Raw genomic sequence first — 20,284 nt, 5'->3', positions numbered from 1 at the left:
TTTGGCACAACATTTGTGTGCATCTGTGGGCATTTTAAAGCATAACCAGGGTTTCACTCAGCCCACACTGACTCGTCAGATCTGAATCTTTAACACCAAATCTATACCACAGCATTTAATTACGAATGAAGTCTGTATTGCTGTCCAATTTTAAGATATTCCTGTGTTGTATGCTCACTCCATATTAAAGCAATGTTACACTTTATTAAGGTGCCTGACAGTTTCAGATTGGAAAAAGGAGCAGCAATGATACACAAATACACTGAAGCTGCCAGAATATAAACAGTGCACACATGGGTCCAAAAGAAAATACCGACACAAAGAGTCTTTACATTGGTTTGTGACAGCCACATTAAAATTTTGCACATTTTGCTTCAGATCTGTGGGTGGACAGCAATGTAGCTTAGAGAGACTAACAGTGACATCTGTGTGGAGGAAATAATAGCCATGTCCTTATTGTAGATGAGGGCACCCAGGAGCCTAATTCTGACGGAGCCTGGAAGTGAAAACCAGGTCATTTTGATGTATGCGCTTCCAATTACAGACTTCAGGGGTCCCGAATCTGCACATTTTGTATCTCTACCTGCTACACACAGCTGATTTAGAGCACTTAGAACTGAGACTACAACAGCAAAGTAAAGGGATCGTTCGGAAATTAAATTTTTTTTTCCCAGTTTCAAATCAACTGCAAGTTAGTCAAGTTGATCATAAAATCACGCTCCAACCAGAGTACATGGAAATGAGACCTATGTACATAAGGCACAGAGAACAAACACTGCTGAACAGCTTCATTACATTTTAACAAGTGACCAACATTTGGTAACTTCAAACATGCAGTGACTGAATTATGAAATGAGCAAACGCAAACATCACGTGTCCATTTTTACAGAAATATAGAAAAGCCAACACAAATGCAACTACACAGCCCCACAGCATTCAAAGCAGTTTCTTCAGAAGTGAGGAAATTACTTTTGCAAATCATCAAAAATTCATACTCAGCCAAATCTGACAATGACTCAGCTGAATCACCCGCAGCAACGCTGTTTAATCAGACTGACAATGACCTCTGATGTGCTAAAATAAACAGCACACAGAGCCACAGCAGAGGACTGTTCCTGCCCCGAGCAAGCAAACAAAGGTTTAAAGCTTTAAACCTCACTTCACAAGTCACAAACAGACAGAACATCTTCTCAACTCAAGGCCAATATAATGTAAGAATTGATATTACTAACAGATGACTCTAAACTGACTTTAGGTGTGAATATGGGAGTGAAATTTCTCTCTGGATGCGTTAACCTGGACACAGATTGTTCAGGGTGCACTTTTTCACCCAATGTAGGTTTGCAGAGAGAGGGTCTTAATGGGCTCAGTGAAAGGATATCAATGGCTGGATGGTTGAGATTAAACTTAGTCACAGTTTGGTGAAAACCACAGGCTTGCAATGAGTCTTCACATCAACAAACACACGCACCTGTCCTCGTAAGGTCTCATCGCGGTGGGCAACATCTGACAGCAGCGTTACAAGACAAAAGCTGAAGTTCTCTGCAACAGGAAGGCTCTCTGCAAAACAAAGACAACCATAACTTAAAACACAAAAACACCTGAGAGTATCGGGCTGGGTCCTGATTGAATTTCAAAACTTTTGTGATACCATTGGAAATTCTCCAATACTATTGAGAATATTTATATATATATATATATATATATATATAAAGAGAAATCTCACCTTCCGCAAGCCAGTACAGGCATACAAGAATGTAATACCATGAACAATGATTGCCAGTAACTGACTGGTTAATAAAACATTACAAACACGTCACAGATACATGAAAGAAAAACATTATACCCAGAAAACTGGCTCAAGTGTGTGCTGTTTTTCCAACTCTAACACTCTTTGTGGGCCCTAGAGCTTTACCGCTTCTTAGTTGGACAAACTGGTCGCTATGACTACTGTAACTGATAAGTACTTGGATGCTTAGTTCCATCATCTTTGTCTAGGATGTTGGACATTCATCTGATAGACTTTAGTTGATATATATTTGGTAGTATGGTCAAACCAGATGCTCACCCCTGTTAGTCTAATCTGCTTGAGGTTTCTTCCAACAATCAAAAAACACAGAGGGAGTTTTTCCTTACTACTTTAAGGTCAGACCCATGTGAAACACCTTTCAGATGACATGCTGTGATTTGACAATTAAATTAACAATGCAGTGGTTCATGAGGTCCAGCAATCATAGTTCTTAGTCTGATGGTGAGTTTACCCATGTTATTCATTTATATTATATTACATGTTGAACTTGTCGTAAATAAATCATTTTATGTTTAAACTGAGTGGAAAAAATGGCAAAGTTCTGAAACATAAGGGCTTAAATTTTTAATGTAACCTTTATTTAACCAGGTTACCCCATTGAGATCATGATCTCTTTTGCAAGGGAGACCTGGACAATTATAAAGTTTCCAATTCACCTAACTTGCATGTCTTTAAATGCAGGAGGAAACTGGATTACCCGGAGGAAACCCACGCAAACACGGGCAGAACATGCAAACTCCACAAAGAAAGGCCACAGGTGGGAATCGAACCGTGACCTTCTTGCTGAGAGGCAACAGTGCTAACCACCAAACCACTGTGCTGCAAAAATGGAGAATTTATGCTTTATGTTTTGAAGCTATTCTGAAGGTGCCACAGAGCTTACAAATAAAACAAAGATTTGTACAGTCATATAATTTTTCATTTAAAATAGATTAAAAATATATATTTGTATCAAAAAGTATCCATATTGAAGTCAATGTATCAGCATTGGCACTATGTCAAAAATATTTGAACAATACCCAGCCCTAGTTTCATAAAATTGTAATAGAATCAAATTAGATTTACCTTTTCCTTTGCGCTCTGAGCTTTCTTCAATCCATTGTACTTTATGAAGCCCTTTAAGTAAGCCCAGAAGGTAGGGGACGATAGACTCTTTGTGCTGCCACACAAATATTTTGTTGCATGTTAGCAAAGACAACTGCTACAGTAGGTAATGGGAGACCAACATGAGCTACATTCACTGTATACACAATCACAAAGAAGACAACTAACATTTACCTGCAGGTCTGACTCAACAAGAAAGATACCCAATGCAACAACAGCGTCCCTCCTCCTCTCATCCAGGTGGAAGATGCCTCTGAAGTCCACCGGGCACATGCATTGTAATTTCTGCACCTACATAAAGATATCATGCAGATTAATTCAGCTTCACTTATCAATGCACCCAGTGGGTGCAGTGAGGATGTTAAACTAAGCATTCAGAGACCCAAGAAAAATCAGATGTAGAATCAAGCTCACAAAATGAGTCACACCACTTACATGAATGTATTACATTATCAGTTGGAGTAAATCTCTTGTGATAAAATATCTGAAATGGTCAACCTCTGTACTGAAGAGCCCAGTTGACAATTAAGATGCATTTAAATAGATAAATAAAGTCTTACTGCCCTGAGACAGACTGGTGTCCTGTCCATGGGATACCCCACCTCACACCCTGTGACTGCTGGGATAGGTTAATTAGAGTAAGCCAGTAAAGAAAATGGATGGATGGATAAAGTCTTATTATTACTTTATAAATGCAGTCCTTTTACAATTTTACCACTGTCTGATGCTTCATTGAAATCCATGAACTAGTTAAATTGCTTACAAGTGTCATGGACAGACAGCCAAAGGGGGTTCATAATTAGCAATCCTGGTGGATAAACACATCTCGACACACCTTCACTCTGGTTTAGGCTGTGTCTTTAAACTTTACAATTCAATCCTTTAGAATTTGGTATCCTCTTTGAAAAGTACAATGCTGAATTTGTTTGCTGACATAATGCTTGTCTAGTTCCATTAGAGATAATGACTTTGTCAGCTTAAATGTTTTTCAGTTATGAAGCCAAACCACTTTCATTTGGCATTAATGAGCAAAATTCCATTGAGGTTCACATTAAGAGGGATAAATTCATTTAGGCACACACAGAGGTCACTAAGGCATACGTGCCTGGATCAGGTCGGAGCAAACTTATAAAGCTGATGAAGCCTAAAGAGACAGTGATGGAAATAATGAGAAATCTAGGCTGCTCTGATGCAGAAAAAAATAACACCAGAACAAAAAAAAAAGCAAAAAGTCTATAATTGATAAGCAGTAACAAACAAATAAATAAGAAGCTTATATCGAGCTAATTTCAGCCACATGTGCTCATAAATTAGTTAACACCATTTGTTAAGCATAGTGGGAGTTCACCAGAGGTTGGAGTTCACCTTGTTTGCACTTTACTTTGAGGTGGTGACTAATCCAATGAGCTCAACCAGTAATAAATTGTTCTTTCTTTATTTCTAAACTAAATTTCGACAAATTTAACTTAGACTCCTCAACAAACTGAAATTGTTTTTCACTTTATTATTTATTTATTTATTTGCGATTTTTAATCCCATAACTCAATAACTTTAGTCCATAGATAGTACAAACTAGAACTTTTTGGAATCCTTGTGATCAGCCAAATATGGCGGCATACTTATAAACACGATTAGGGCCTTCTTATATTCTGGTCCCTGCGTTATCCTCAATTGAACCCAAAGCGGGTATACAGTAACTACAACTCTGAGATGGTCATACATTTTTGTGAAAAACATAGCATACTGGAACTGGAGTCTAAATGTTGTTTTGACACCTCAGGTGGTGCCAAAAACTTGTGTGGCTTAAGGACTTTTACTGGTATAAAGAGGGGCAAGGGACCAGAACCTCAGACATGCATGCATATATATATATATATATATATATATATATATATATATATATATATATTTTTTTTTTTTCCCCTCACACAGAATACTCAGTCTGATGATTTATTTACTATGTGAAACGAGAGTTTCTGTCACAACATTTGTATTAATATTAATACTTAGAGCAATACAACGACAAAGTAAGGCCCTTCAGCTTGTTCCTTCTTTCACCTGTAGTCGCCATAGGTGATCTGCATGTTGATTTGGCCCACATTTCACCTGGCTGCAGCACATATGAGTTACTTTCACTAGGCAGGGATGGATCGTTGTCGATGTTTATGACTGCAATTCAAGATGTGCATTGGTTCCATGGTGTGGTGGATGCAGTGAAGCGCAGCATCATTGTCAGGTCCCGGACTTGAGGCTGAAAGTCTACACCACAAGAACATGACTCTTGTGTCATTGCAGTGCTCAAGTGCTTATGGTATGTCACGTGCATAATAAAACCCAACTGTCACATTCATATGCTATTGTCCCCGCCCAATGGAAGAGGATCATTGAAATGGGTTGGGTTCAGCCCTGTTCCTCACAACCCTAGCTGCTGCAATAATTCAACTGTTCCAGGTATGACTTTCAAATCAGACACATTTTGTCCACAATGTTGGACAAAGTTGGATGTAATCCCACTGTGATGCAACAAAGTAGGTCACTGTTAAAACTCATTTTACATATTAATAACACGCTACATGAGATGGGGACACAGATTACACTTTTTTTTGGAGTCTGCAGTACATCTAGTTTAAAATCTATTGATAAACACATACAGACAAGTAACATATATTTAAGTTAAAAAAAATGTTAACATTATCCAGCACTAGCCAGTAGCAGCTAACTGTAACCGTGTCATGCTTAGACAAGTCACAATTTAGCACACCTGAACTCAAATATACGAGCATAAACACTGCACCCAATAAAACGCTGCAAAAATGAAATATAATCAAGTTAAGGTCGTTTTTGTTTACGTCAAATAGATCTGACAGAGATTAAAGCTAGCCGGCTAATGCCATTAGCGTCAGGTACAACCACAGAATTACAGTCACCTTTTCTATGGGTGCGTGCCGGTGAGCTGCCAACGACCGTGCCAAAGATAAAACGGTGTTAAAGTAAAATCCCCTGGTTCCTCCTCCATTAAAAGACATGTTTAGAGAAGCCGAAATGCTGTGCTACATAAAAAACGGCAGCAACATCCTGAGAAAGTCGCACTGACAACTACGGCAAGCACAGCGTCCAAAATACTGTAAAGGTCATTACTGACTGCCGTCCTGGCTGTGGTCGCCTCATGATTAAACACATAATTAAAGTATTAAAAGTGCATATACAACTTTTATCTGCTGTGTCGACGCCGAGTGAAAACAACGGAGCAGCCGAAGGGACTTACTTACCGTTGTACAAGGGTCTAGTTTGGGGTTTATGTGTATCTTTTTAATTAAAGTTTTTTATCAGTTTTAGTTATTTTTTATGTGCATTGTTGGATTGTTATCATTGGTTTATGAAAAGCATTAAAATTATTATTTACTTATTTATTTTTGGATCCAACTAGCATTTAAACTATAATGAAGCAATTACGTAATTGTGAAATCCAAGATGGTGGACCAACATGGACACAAAAGTACGAAAATCCCTAGAAAAGTAATTTTGGTGAATTATCCCATGTTTTTGGGATCCAGGAGTCTAAATAACCATATTTTAACTGTAATTACAATTACAAAGTAGTATTGCCAACTCCAGCAGAGTGAAGTAGTGTTGGGCGTGGCAGCATTGCAGCCCCATGGTGATTGATTTTATTTAGTAAAATTCAACTATACATTGTATACATGTACATTAAAATACACAAGGATAACACAAGAAAGTGATAGAACACTTACTTACATTGTGGTCCTTTGACACTTGAGGTAATGAAATGAACAGGGAAAATAATAATAATATAATAATAAAACATTAATACTGACTAGTTATTTTGCCATCTTGGATTATGTCATTTCAGCCAATCTGCACTTTGTACGTCACCATCAGACCTCGCTTCTCCACACTGAATGTAAAATCCATCTGTCTTCCGTAAATCAGGCCATCCACACTCCATTTGTCAGACACATTTAATCTGCACCGGGATTTACAAATAGCCAAAGATTTACAAAGTGAATTGGTGTTCTTACCACCAAACATAATGGTCATCCTTGCTCCCAAGATTCTTGATGACTGTTTGCCTGATTTGGGAGCAGAAATGCATTCAGACAGATTTCAATAGTTGATTCACCATTTGCAAATTTCCATGCTGACTTTTTGCCAATACCATAAATGTACAAAGTTGTATCATATCTCATGAATGTGTGAATAACCAGCAACCGAGAATGCCTACGTTTTCACTTGCTATTTGGTGGCTTTGCCACAATTTCAATTGGCTGAGATGGATGAAGCTTTGAAAAATTAAACAGCCACCTACAGTTGTGTTCAAAATAATAGCAGTGTGTTTAAAAAGCTGAGCTAAATTCAAAATCCTTAAAATATCTTTTATTTCCATACATGCAAATGCATTGGGAACACTGCACGTTCTATTCCAAATCAAGACATGAAGAAAAATGTATCAAATTTGATGTTACTTTACATAAAGTTAAGAAAAATGAATGGACTATTCAAAAAATAAAGATAGCAGTGTCTACATTTGTGTTTACATACTCAAACATTTACAGTATAAATTGAAAAATGCTTGAAGATTTATCTTTTCTGTGAATCACTGAACTAATATTTAGTTGTATAACCACTGTTTCTGAAAACTGCTTTACATCTGTGACATGGAGTCAACCAACTTCTGACACCTGTGAACAGGTACTCCAGCACCGGACAATTGGACTACGTTCCACAATTCCTCTGCATTTCTTGGTTTTGCCTCAAAAACAACATTTTTAAAGTCATCCCACAAATTTCCTATTGGATTAAGGTCCAGGGATTGGGCTGGCCACTCCATAATGTTAATTTTGTTGGTCTGGAAACAAGCTGCTGCTCACTTGCTGGTGTGTTCGGGGTTGTTGTCTTGTTGAAACACCCATTTCAAGGGCATTTCCTCTTCAGCATAAGGCAACATGACCTCTTCAAGTATTCTGATGTATTCAAACTGATCCATGAACCCCGTATATGATAAATCAGCCCAATACCATAGTATGGGAAACATCTCCATATCATGATACATGCTCCGCCATGCTTCAGTCTTCACAGTGTACTGTGGACTGAATTCAGTCTTTGAGGTTCTTCTGACAAACCATCTATGGGCCCTAGACCCAAATGAACAATCTTTTTTCCCCATCAGACCACAAATGTTGCACAATTTCAATTTTGGCCAGTCAGTGTGTTGTTTGGCAAACTGTAACCTCTTCAGCGTGCCATTTTTTCCAACAATGGGACTTTCTGGGGGATCTTGCCCATAACTTGGCTTCACATAGATGTCTTTTAATTGTTACAGTATCACAGGTAACTCGACCTTCTTTGATCACCCTGGAGCTGATCTTTGCCGAGTCTTTGTCATTCTGGCTTTTCTTCGATCCATTTGAAGGGTGGTTTTCCATTTTCTCCCATGTCTTTCTGGTTTTGTTGCCATTTTAAAGCATTTGAGATCATTTTGAGCAGCCAATCATTTTCTGCATTTCTTCATGTTTTCTCCTCTCCAATCAACTTTTTAATCAAAGTATGCTGTTCTTCTGAACATGTCTGGAACGACCCATTTTACTCAGATTTTCAGAGAGAAATGCAGAACAACCAGCATGTACATTTGTTGCCTTCATCTTTAAATAAGTGCCACCTGTAAGGGTGCAGTAAGGGTCACAGAAAGAAAAATGCACTTTTTTTTTCCTTGAAGAACTTAATATTCCTTTTTCTTCACTTTCTGTAAAGTAATAATGAATTTTATCAATTTTTCTTTGTGTTTTCATTTGGAATGGAATGTGTCATCATTGCATTCATGTGTATGGAAAGAAAAGCCTTACTGAGTTTTTCAATTACACTGCCATTATTTTGAACACAGCTCTACATAGAATTGTAAGGCTTGGTCTGAAGATCAACTGTGCCTTTTTGTTTGTTTGTTTTTGTTTTTTAGATAAGAAACATGTTTGGCCTGTGAAAAAATCTTCAAGCTTTTCCATAAAATCCACTTGATCCAAGGAATCCAGTGGTACCAATATTAAAAATCTGGGTTATGGTTCAAAAACTGCCTGTTTGCCAATTGTTGGCACTATAGATTACAGGACATTAGTGATGGCCAAACAAGGTCTCATGAAGCATTTGATGTTTTTCTGAGTCCACAAGGTGCCCATGTCTATTCAAAGAAATGGTTCCAAGGAAACTGAAGTGCATTGTGCTTTGAATTCTTTAAAATTACACTGCCATCTAGCGAAATAAACAAACATGTTTCTTAATGCCTGTTTTGGCAATCACTACTTTAGACACAGACGTGAAACTTGTTTCAAATAATTTGAGAACTGTCTCCAGTAAGTGTACCAAATTTCAGAGTTTGATGACATGAAATGTGAGGCATGCACAGATGGCGCACATTTCTATTGAAACAAAAACAATGTTCACAATAGTGATGTAGCTGTAATCTCTGTAGTCATTTATAACCCAAATTGTACATGCAGGTTGCAATAAGCAAGACAATATAAACAGTCAGATCCAGTCTTTATTCAATAACATACACAATACAATCATATAGATCGAAGGCACCAACTACACTACTGGTAGCTATTAATATTGAATGGGGCTGCGCAGTCTCATTTAACCCCTTCATGATATTGCGGTATTTGACCACTTCAGGGGACAGCCTGCCACTGCGCAACACAAACACAGCATCACTTCATATGGAAAGATCGTGTACTGTTTTGTTTCAGCTACAATCATCAAAGCAGTCACGAAAAGTGGAGTTTTTCAGTTCCCAGTGGAGAAGTTAAGAAAGGGAAGTTTCTGTGTAGGCTCTCAGTTGTCCAGGTGGTTTCCACAGTAGAGAAGCTTGAATCTTCGACTGGACTGGGTTGCTTGACGCAAGGACGTTTTGCTTCAAATCGCAGAAGCTTCCTCAGCTAAAATTCTTGCTCTGGAAGTCTGACTTTTGTCTGACTCTTGTAGAGTAGAATAAAACAGAAGCCAACAAAAGCTGGAGTTTTAAACCTAACCAGACCCCTCCTACTGAGAGGCAGACTGCTATAGGCTAGTGACTAAACAATAGCTCTAATTAGCAACTATTGTGCTATAGTTAGCACACCTAATGGCAGGACAGCTGTCCCTCTAATGATGGGATGGATGCCTTTCTGATGGCTCCCTTGATGACATGAATGACTCATTACCATGAACAAAAGACTGAAACTCCTTTGACCTGTGTACCCCATTGTAAACAGGGGATAAAGTGTGTCTCAGACCCCCTCCCTGGTTAAGGCTGGGTATCAAATGTTTCACACAGAATGCCTCCTTGACCCCTCTCTCAAACTATTTCTTCTCTCTGGCTAATATTTTAACTTCCTTGTCCTCAAACGTGTGGTTAGTGTCTTTAAGGTGGAGGTGAACCACAGACTGAGGTTCACTGGCGCCCTCTCAGTGCCAGTGGAGGCGCCAGAGACAATCCAGCCTCAGTGTACCATGGTCTATACAAAAATGTAGTACAGCCATCCCAGGGTGGCAGCTGTAGCCAGGTAGGGATCAATGAAGAATTACAAAGAGGTCAAAATGTAAAAATGCTCCATTCATGTTGAAAACTATACCACATTATTTACCTGATCACAATGATTCCATAAAGTATAGTTTGGACTATCTATGACTGAATGTTCTGGAGTTATGGGGTAAAAACAGCAAAAATGGTGACAAAAGGTCAATTTCAGTTTGTACAGGGGTTAAAAGTTAAAGTTGCTCCAATTTCAGTAAAAAATTATGCAAATTATTGGTTAAAATAAAATGATTAATAAATGGATAATTTAACTTTTGACCCCTGTACAAACTGAAACTGACCTTTGTCACCATTTTTGCTGTTTTTACCCCAAAATTCCATAACATTCAGTCATAGACGGTCCAAACTATACCTTTTTGGAATCTTTATGATCAGACAAATAATGTGGTGTACTTTTCAAGATTATTAGAGCATTTTTACATTTTGACTTCTGTGTAATTCTTCATTGACACCTACCTGGCTGCAGCTGCCACCCTGGGATGGCTATTCTACATTTTAGTATAGGCCATAGTACGCTAAGGCTGGACTCTATGTGTTGTTTCATCACCTTAAGTGGTACCGAAAACCTGCATGGCCCACGGACTAAAACAGTGCTTCCAGTTTGCTGTCACTAATTCATGGTAACAACAAATAGTTTTGCCTGGAAGGCCACAAGTAACAAGTGTGGTGAGTGACAAGATAATCCTTTCCCTATAGTGAAGAACAGTCAGTCAGATCAAGAATACCCACGAGAGGTATGCGTATCCGAGTCAAAGTCAACACGCAAGAGTAGACTTCAGTAGTAACTGCAGGTGGTTTACCTCAAGATGTAAACTTAAAAACAAAAAAAAAAAGGACAGACTGTGGTGAAAGGAAGGAAGTGCTGTAAAAGTGTACACCACCTCTGTGAAACAACGTGGAAGGATGTCGAGTGCTGATATGAGCGTGTGCAGCTGCCAAAAGTACTGGTTCCCCTTGTCCAAGATCTGACTGCTGACAAAACTGGCATGGTTAATTCTGGAAGGTTAGATGCTCACATGCAGCCAAAAGGAGATTACTGCAAAAGCGACCAAACTCTGGAGACTGGACAAGAATCACAACAGACAAACGCCACCTCCTGCAGGATCCAGACAGGTGATCAACACGATCAAAGCATTTGCAGCTAAATATTTAAAAAGTTACCGTTGGACCCTTAGAAATGGGGAACCACATGCAAAAAGTGCTGCAGTTTCTACACTGTTCACCAGATACCACTAAACTAACGCACCATTGTCACCGAGTCTATAACCAAGTCGCGATAGAAAAATGGTCTGTACTCGCCGTCACCATCAGCAACTCCCACTGCGGTTGCAGGCTGGTCACAATCGGTTCGGAAAAGAGATCCCTCTTGGTCACTATCACCCCCCATCAGTCTCCAACAGGTGTGCGAGTGAAATGAACTGTTTAAAACACTCGCACAAGTTGTGTGGCCAGTTAACAGATACATGGGTCTTATAATCAGTCTTGCTAAACTCTCATGTCTCAGCTAACTCTCAGCTTGATCCTGTGGGTCGTAAGACTCTCAATAGACTCTGCATGGGGTTGCATCAATGATCACGGATATTAACATATTTTTCACTCGCAATGCAAGCTTGGTGTAAACGCAAGTAACAGATCACAACAGAAACAAGCTAAGAGTTGTGAGAGTTGACAGAATGTCATAATCTTATAGGTCTTATATACGTTGGTCTCAGTCCGTTGTAAACGGGGCAAAACACTGGAAGGCTGCACTTTGAGCGCATGTTCCTTTTTGTTTTGTCCCCCCCCACCCCCTTCTCTACTCAAATATTTCACAGTTTAAAGCTTAATATTGCCCCAAATAATTATGGACACACTTATATATTCTTGTCACAATTTTCAGTTAATAAAAGATAAAAGCAATTAATATGTTCTCAATAAAAGTTAAAAAAAAATCTAATAAAACAATTAGACAATTCACTGTGGAATGAGATTAAAGGCACTGATGACATTTTGTAAGCAGGCAGGTTTATACAGTAGTCACAATTTTTTTTTTGGGGGGGGGGGGGGCGGAGGGGGGTGCCAGAAAAAAACAACTATCATATATACTCCCCAGTGCTATTTTATCATATCTGTGATGCAGCAAACCGAGCTCCTCTGTTCTTCACCAGAAACTCAGATTTTAGTTGAGAAAAAAGAAACCTGCTCCCTTCACCAGAGGAATGTGGGGCAAAGTACTGCAGAAGACACCACAGTGTGTAGCGGTATGCACAAAGTATGTGAATCCTTGAGATTAGAAGCATTTTCTTTTTTTAAGGTCATAAATAATTGAAGCTTCTCCACAGAAAAAAAATTCTTAAATCATCTCACTTTAAACTCAAAAACATATCTGCAACATGTTATCAATGAAATTAAAATATCAAAGCTAAAAGCAGCATTATGTAATTACTTTATTAGAATCTGACAAAAACTTGCAACTGCCAAAAACTTGCAACTAATAAGTAATGTAACTAATAAGGTAATTAGTTATCTAATTTGGTTACGCTTAAGATTGAGCAATCAGCAAAGTTACTAATCAGCAAAGTAACTTTTCTAAGTACTAAATCTTAAAAATAACCAAGTTAGATTATGAGTTACTTTATTAAATATATTCAGCAGCTGCCGACAAGTTGTCTGCAGCTGCTAATGAAGTAGCTGTAAAATATATCGGTATAAAGTAACTAATGGAGTAACTTTTCAAGTTACTTTCCCAACACTGACAATAAGTAACTCATTACTTTTACAGCCATTTTGCTTTACACAAGACTGGGCATAAATATATTGTCCCCAGTCTGTTAGTGAAGCTTAGGGCTAGCGGCCAGTGATCACTTTAGTAATTTCTGTGTTTTCTTGTTTTACTGCTGATGAATTATACCTTGGGTGTAGTTTTTTCTGGCCAACTGATTATACTCTTTTTCTCTCTGTTTGAGGTATGGATGACGTCACATAGGATTGGAGGATTGACAGGTCCAAACCACAAGGGGCCAGACTGATCACGAGATACCAGGCCTGAAGCAGGTGCTGCATGCTGCAGTCTGCGTGAAAGTCACCCCATCATGGGAACAGGCCCACTGACGGCGTGAAGAATGCCGGACGACCCCTGCCTGTGGTACTAAGGCCTGCGTGGACTTCTCACCTTCTTTATATTATGTTGTTTGATTTCCTGTTTTCTGTTTCTTCAGCTTTTAAAATTTTGCGAAACCTTGTAACTGTTAGAATGGCCTAAGTAGTGGGTCACCCCTTTCAGCCTGGTCTGCTTGAGGTCTCTTCCTGAATATAATCAGAGGGAGTTTTTCCTTACCACTGTCGCCTGTGTGCATTTTACTTGCGTGAAATGCCTTGAGGCAGCTTTGTTGTGATTTGGTGCTATATAAATTAAATAAATTGCAAATAAAAATTAACATATGAATATTTCCAAGTCACAGAATATTTCAGAACTGATTTACATCTTTTATTAAGAAATGGAAACAACAATGTGGTAAATCTGTCTGATGTAGGCAGATCTCAAAACCTGCAGGATTATGAAAGAAGAGACTACTGAGGGAAGCCACCAAAGCACACCGACAACTCTAAAGGAGCGATAGGCTTGTATGATTGTGACTGGAGTGACTGCACATCATGCAACTTTTGAGTGTTGTTTCACCAATCACAGCTACAGAGGGAGTGGAGCACAGGAGTACTTTGTCACAAGAAAACAGATCAAATCTCGGTTTAAGTCTCGTGAACTAAACTGTAGATGAAACTTCTGTCTTCTTTAAAGAAAATCCTTCCTTATTGCACTCCACCATGAAGACAAAAGTTGCACTATGCACAGTCTGTCATGGGTGTCTTGGTGGCATCCTGCACTACTCTCCTTGCATGGGCCACTCTGTTTTTGAGAACTGCTCACTCCAGATAGATTTACCATTAAGTATGAGCCTATTTTTTCTTAATGAAAGATGTACATCAAGGGTGCAGGGAGATCACCTGCCCTGCACGCTTTCCATGTTGACCTGCCAGAACCACAGCTGATTGGTCAGGTCTGGTGCTTCCTAGCTCTTGATTGGCCGAGCTCACCTGACTGAGTTAATTAGCAGTGAGTGGAGTGGGAAGAGTTGGAAAACATGTAAAGCAGGTGATCTCCAGGAGCAGGCTTGGTGACCCGTAATGTAAATAAAGTCCCAAGACATGGTCAGTGACTTGACAATGTTCATTTATTCATCTCCAGTGTGTACAAAAAAAAAAAAAAAAAAAACTGGCTGTAAAGTGATGATTTAGTCGCACTAAAATAAAGGTTGCCCATAACTATGCATACCTGCCAACATTTGAATTTACTAATGTGGGACACCTGTGTGTGACCGCGAGCGCCAAGGGTGCGAAACGCAACTAGAGAGGTCCAGGGGCGTGCCGGGACCCACAAAAATGCGGGACTAATGGGCGTCCCGCACACACTCATGTGAGACGTGGGACACGGGGGTAAATACCGGGACTGTCCCACCCAATGTGGGACGGTTGGCGGTGCTGCCTATGTACTCCATTGTTTGGGCAATTATTTTTTTGTTTATGTTATATTGTAAAGACATACTTTCACCAAATTTAAAAGGGGAGACTTAAATGCCGAAAAGCCCAATATTTATTTAATTTTTATATGTCATAAGAAATTTAAAGCCTGTGAAACCCCAATAATCAAACCTTTGCTTGCTACCACATAACAAAAATAACCATAAGGGGAAACAACTGTTTTTTTTTTGTTGTTTTTTTAAATGAAGAGTATCTTTAACAGTTTAGAAGAACCAAAGATATGAACGACTTGGAAAAAAAAAAACTGCCTGGAATGATTCACTCTGTGCAATTAGTGAGTAAAGGCAGCGAGGTGATTTGGACCCTTACCTTCAAAAAACAAGGTCCCCGATTCAAGTTGCATCAGGAAAGACAACTGGCGTAAGACATGCAGATTCATACCAGATGTACTGTGTTAACCTCCAGCAAAATGCAACAAGGCAAAAGAAACTGGTGACTAAGTAAACGCACCATTAAATGAAATACCCAAAGTGAGCCACATGACACAGAGGCACTTTTCAAAGCTCGACTGCAGTGAGTACATCAATTTAAAGCCGCCACGCAACTTTCATGTGAATAACTTTGCACCACCTTAGTATTTCTAAATAAACTAAAAAGTATATATGCAAGAAAACCGATGAATCTGCATCATGCAATCATGGTTAATACGGCCAACCTGATATCAGGTATCTACGTCTTAATATACCTGAAGCGGCTGCAACATGTCACAGTTAAGTGTAAATTATTCAGAGAGTGTATATTAGGTAGTTCTTGGGCTAAACAAATCTAAAAATGTGCATATAAAAATGAGTTTATGATTATTTGAATCTTTCATATTTTCAAGTACAAGTTCTTTTGCACTGTGTTTTAAACATATTGCTTTGGGGGAAGTATTGGTTTGATCTTAAATGATCTTTAAAGTACTGTTGGTAAGTCACCACGTGTTTTCGTCCAAATATCAATTCCCTCTTAGGGAATTTCCCACATTTAGAATGACACAGAATAGAGTAATTCACTACCTCCGCCAAAGAGGTAATGAGTTCAGTGCTGTTGTTCCGACTGTTAGTGGGATTATGCAAAAACTGCAAAACTGATTTCCTTTAAACTTGGTGAAAGAGTGGGGGATGAGACAAGGGAGAATTTGTGAACTTTTGGAGTGAATCCAGTTAAGGGGTTTGAATCCAGGATTCCCCCCCACACACACACACTTTCTTTACCACTGAGAGGGAATTTTTCAGCATTTTCCTGAGTTCTTCAAGATGCACAATTCTTTATGGGCAACGGGGGTGAATCAGAGTTATGCAGTGTGCTAATATCAAGAAATATCTGTATGTGTGTATTTGGCTCGCATATCTCTCAGACTGTTTGTCGGATCAATCTCAGCTTTCGGATATGGCACAATGATGTGCATCCTTCATCATGAAAAGTTTTGGGATTAATTTTCAAAACTTTTATTTTGAATTCATCATCATTATTATTGGCACAAGACAGAACGTTTTCACCCGCCAGCTTCGGCAAAGATCACTCTCTGCCTTAAACAGATGCCTATCTCTAAACGTGTTCACGGTTGAGACAGAAAAAAATAAAGCAATAAATAATACACAAACAGTATGAGAGATATGCGAGCCACAGACAGACACTTCTTGCTTTATGATCACAAGGCGGAACGCTCTCAGCGCCAGCTTCGACAAAGATCGTCAACAAGGATGAGTCACTCTCTGCCTTAAACAGATGCCTATCTCTAACCCGTTCACAGGGAGAGACGAAAAAAAATAAAAATAAATAATAAACAAACAGTCCGACAGATATGCGACCCACAGGCGCTTCTTGCTTCATGATCACAAGGCGGAATGTTCTCAGGTTCTCACACGCCAGCTTCAACAAAGATCGGCAAAGCTCCCACTTTTCTACATGCTTACTACGAGCACTAGTATCTCATAATTCAGGAAAATGTTCCCTCAGTGTAAAAGAAAGGCCCTCACCCCACCCTTTCACCAAATTAAAAAGTAAATAAAAATATTCTCTTGAACAGTTTTTGTGTATTTGTGCTAAAATACATCTCTAATAGTTACATGTGATGTGTTGGCGGAGGTATGAGCTCAGGGGGCACTATCACATTCTTTATGCAGATTAGGCTTCAACTTGCAATATCTGCTGCAAATAAAATCAATGCCAGGCCAACGTCGTCACTTAGAGGTAGACATTAGAACCTGCAAGCAGCGTTTAAGGAGACCTGACGTGGTTAGCAATGTGCGCAGTTCGTCCTAATGTCCCCGCTTGCAGAGCGCAGGAGGGTGTCCGCTTCAGTCCGTCTTCCAAACCAAGTTCAGAAGCTTCACAACTTCCTCATAGATGACAAAGACGATCGCCACATCCAGGCATACTCGGCCCAGTCGAGGTACGGTGCCTTTGTAGAAGCTGAACGCGACAAAAAGAGGAAATGTTACTTCAGAGCCATAAACATTACTCACTATCTCTGCCTCTTAATGGTCCACCTCCATCCTACAAGTTGAACTGCATACATCCTACTCCAACCCCAGTTCTCTCAAATCATTAAAGACCCTTTTTTAGGGGATTCCTCAGTCATGACTGAGCTGAGAAGTGACAAATACGGTGCCTTGTAAAAATATTCAGCTCCTTGGTATTTCATACATTTGAATTTATTCCATTTCAAATTAAATAAAAGTAAATCAGGCTTCTCAATATAAAAATTATGTTATATATAAAAATTATTTAAAAAAAAACCCTTGCACATTCCCGTGACACACTGAATGATGGCAGAATCCATATAAAGGTTGATTTGGTGAGACTCAGACCATCAGAGGGCACTGCAGAAACTGTGACACAATTCTCTGAAAAAACAATCAAGTAAAGCTGGAAGGATTTAAGTTGTGGGTTTTTTTTTTTTTTTTTTGCTTCATCTCATGTGGAACTTGTTAACAGAGTTGTACTTTATCAATGACCAGAACAGTTTTCTCCTCCAGCATCAGCCCGCCTGTGTGACAACTCTGCTGTGGTGACGACGTAGGAGTTCTTAGCCCCTCAGTGCCCGATGTGCACATTCAGGATTCAATGGCTCCATCACCACTTCAAAACTGATAAACATGAGTGGATCCATACCCTCATTTTTGAGGGTGGAATTACAAAAGATCAGAGACTACGATGTTGGCACTATGTGTCAATCTCAGCCATGTGCGATCTGTCCTGTGATAAGGCACCGTCTGATTGCAATCCGATGTAACTAAATTATTTGCAACAAGAAGAATCAATCTTTGCATTAAACATCTGTCTATAATGTACAGTTTGGCACATCCAGAAAAAAAAAGTTTTAACTTACGCCAATGGCCCCTCATATTTCAGGATCTTGACTGCACAATCCACTGTGCCTTTGTACTTGTGAGCTTCGAGACCCTGTCGAGTGACATGCAAACATCTTTACTTTTCTTGAGAATAAAATGTGTGATTCTGCGTAACCAAAGTTTACCTGCATCCTGGTCTTTATGACGTCCAGGGGAGTGTTCCCAAACACACTGGCAGCTCCAGCAATTGCTCCAAAGAATCCAGTAACCAAAGGATTCATAGCTTTGTTAGGGTTGTCACCTTTGTATTTTAAATAAATAAAAATGAGTCATGATCCTTTTGCTGTAATAGCGATTCTGTGAGATGTTCCAATCACACGCACCTTTGTACGAGTTCTTCAGTGTTGTCATCACATAGAAGCGAATGGCCTGATTGGAGCCTTGTTTCAGCACGGTGGCCGTTAAGCCTTGGTATGTCCCCTTCAGGCCTGGAGACACATTAGTGTAAGAACAAGAGTGCACAAAATCCCCCGCTGGCTGCTTTAGTACAAGAGCTTGTTACATTCTGATGACATTTCAAGGTATCTGATGACATTTGTTTTGTCAACACACATCAGCTGCACTAGCAAAAACTGTAAAATTAGCTCATTTTAGTGAAGAATTTATTTCCTAAATCAAGAGAAACATTTCTTGCTCATGAAACACATGATAGAATAATATATTACTTCTGCAAGTTAACCTGCTGATTCTGACTCTGCACTGAAGAACAGAAATGAAAAGGAATTTTGTATGATACACCTTATTTGTTATGTGTGTATAATTGTAAGGCAGTTCTGGATAATATATACAGATAAGTAATACATATTTTGTGTACAACATCAAGGAAATAATATGATGTAATAATAATTATGTAATGTAATGAAACTGTCAATAAGCTTTTCACAGGCCATAACTCTGCTAAAATGCTTATAACTCAACTGATCCAAAAATGCAACAAGAAGTTTTACCAAGTTTCACAAAATGTCTCCAAAAAGGGTGAGAGCAATTGATTTCACACCGCCAACACACAACCCCTAGTCTAGGTTTGTTAATCAAGTACCATAACTCTGCTGAAATGTTTCCAATTCAAATAACAGTATAATATGCATATAATCAATGTACAGTTCACAAGTGAGGGGACAATGGAGCGTGAGATTGGCCGGAGAATCGGTGCAGCAGGGGCGGTATTGCATTCGCTCTGCCGTTCTGTTGTGACAAAAAGGGAGCTGACCCAAAATGCGAAGCTCTCGATCTACTGGTCAATCTTCATTCCTACTCTCACCTATGGTCATGAGTGTTGGGTCAGGACCGAAAGAACTAGATCGCAGGTACAAGCGGTCAAAATGGGCTTCCTCAGGAGGGTGGCTGGTGTCTCCCTTAGAGATAGTGTGAGAAGTTCAATCATTCGTGGGGAGCTCAGAGTAGAGTCGCTGCTCCTTCGAGATGAAAGGAGCCGGCTGAGGTGGTTCGGGCATCTGGTAAGGATGCCTCCTGGACGCCTCCCAAGGTACGTGTTCCAGGCACGTCCATCTGGGAGGAGACCCCGGGGAAGACCCAGGACTAGGTGGAGAGATTATATCTCCACACTGGCCTGGGAACGCCTCGGGATCCACCAGTCAGAGGTGGTCAATGTGACACGGGAAAGGGAAGTCTGGGGTCCCCTGCTGGAGCTGTTGCCCCCGCGACCCGAACCCAGAAAAGTGGTTGAAGATGAGTGAACGAGTGTTGAGTGTGTATATTACCAACCTATAACAAGAACTTGTACCAAGTTTCAGTAAATTCCTCCTCAAAGTGTGAAAGGAGTTGATTTCAGAACACATACCTTTTTGGGGATGGACAGATGGACTAAAAACTGACCTAACTACTTAGAGTCAGTAGCATTTAAAATTTGTT

At 39.5% G+C, this 20,284-nt stretch overlaps 2 protein-coding genes across 3 annotated transcripts in view; both read right to left on the bottom strand.

Moving 5' to 3' along the window:
- The window catches only part of pi4kaa (phosphatidylinositol 4-kinase, catalytic, alpha a), a 59,748-nt gene extending 53,729 nt beyond the window's left edge, over nucleotides 1-6,019 (bottom strand). For both annotated transcript variants that reach the window (XM_034192338.1, XM_034192339.1), the window contains exons 1-4: nucleotides 5,842-6,019; nucleotides 3,089-3,205; nucleotides 2,876-2,969; nucleotides 1,472-1,560 (exon numbers count right to left, since the gene is read on the bottom strand). In XM_034192338.1, the coding sequence (XP_034048229.1) occupies nucleotides 1,472-1,560; nucleotides 2,876-2,969; nucleotides 3,089-3,205; nucleotides 5,842-5,940 (399 nt within the window). In that variant the 5' untranslated portion in view covers nucleotides 5,941-6,019. The remainder of the gene's footprint in view (nucleotides 1-1,471; nucleotides 1,561-2,875; nucleotides 2,970-3,088; nucleotides 3,206-5,841) is intronic.
- A 9,554-nt stretch (nucleotides 6,020-15,573) lies between these two features.
- Nucleotides 15,574-20,284, bottom strand: part of slc25a1b (slc25a1 solute carrier family 25 member 1b) — a 34,216-nt gene continuing 29,505 nt past the window's right edge. Inside the window, exons 6-9 of the mRNA XM_034192344.1 lie at nucleotides 18,736-18,840; nucleotides 18,538-18,653; nucleotides 18,391-18,464; nucleotides 15,574-17,471 (exon numbers count right to left, since the gene is read on the bottom strand). Of these exons, the coding sequence (XP_034048235.1) occupies nucleotides 17,357-17,471; nucleotides 18,391-18,464; nucleotides 18,538-18,653; nucleotides 18,736-18,840 (410 nt within the window). The 3' untranslated portion in view covers nucleotides 15,574-17,356. The remainder of the gene's footprint in view (nucleotides 17,472-18,390; nucleotides 18,465-18,537; nucleotides 18,654-18,735; nucleotides 18,841-20,284) is intronic.

This window comes from Thalassophryne amazonica, chromosome 17 (assembly GCF_902500255.1).
Source record: "Thalassophryne amazonica chromosome 17, fThaAma1.1, whole genome shotgun sequence".
Lineage (NCBI taxonomy): Eukaryota > Metazoa > Chordata > Actinopteri > Batrachoidiformes > Batrachoididae > Thalassophryne > Thalassophryne amazonica.
Note: the sequence above shows the minus strand (reverse complement) of the source record. Positions and strands in the feature narration are given on the sequence as shown.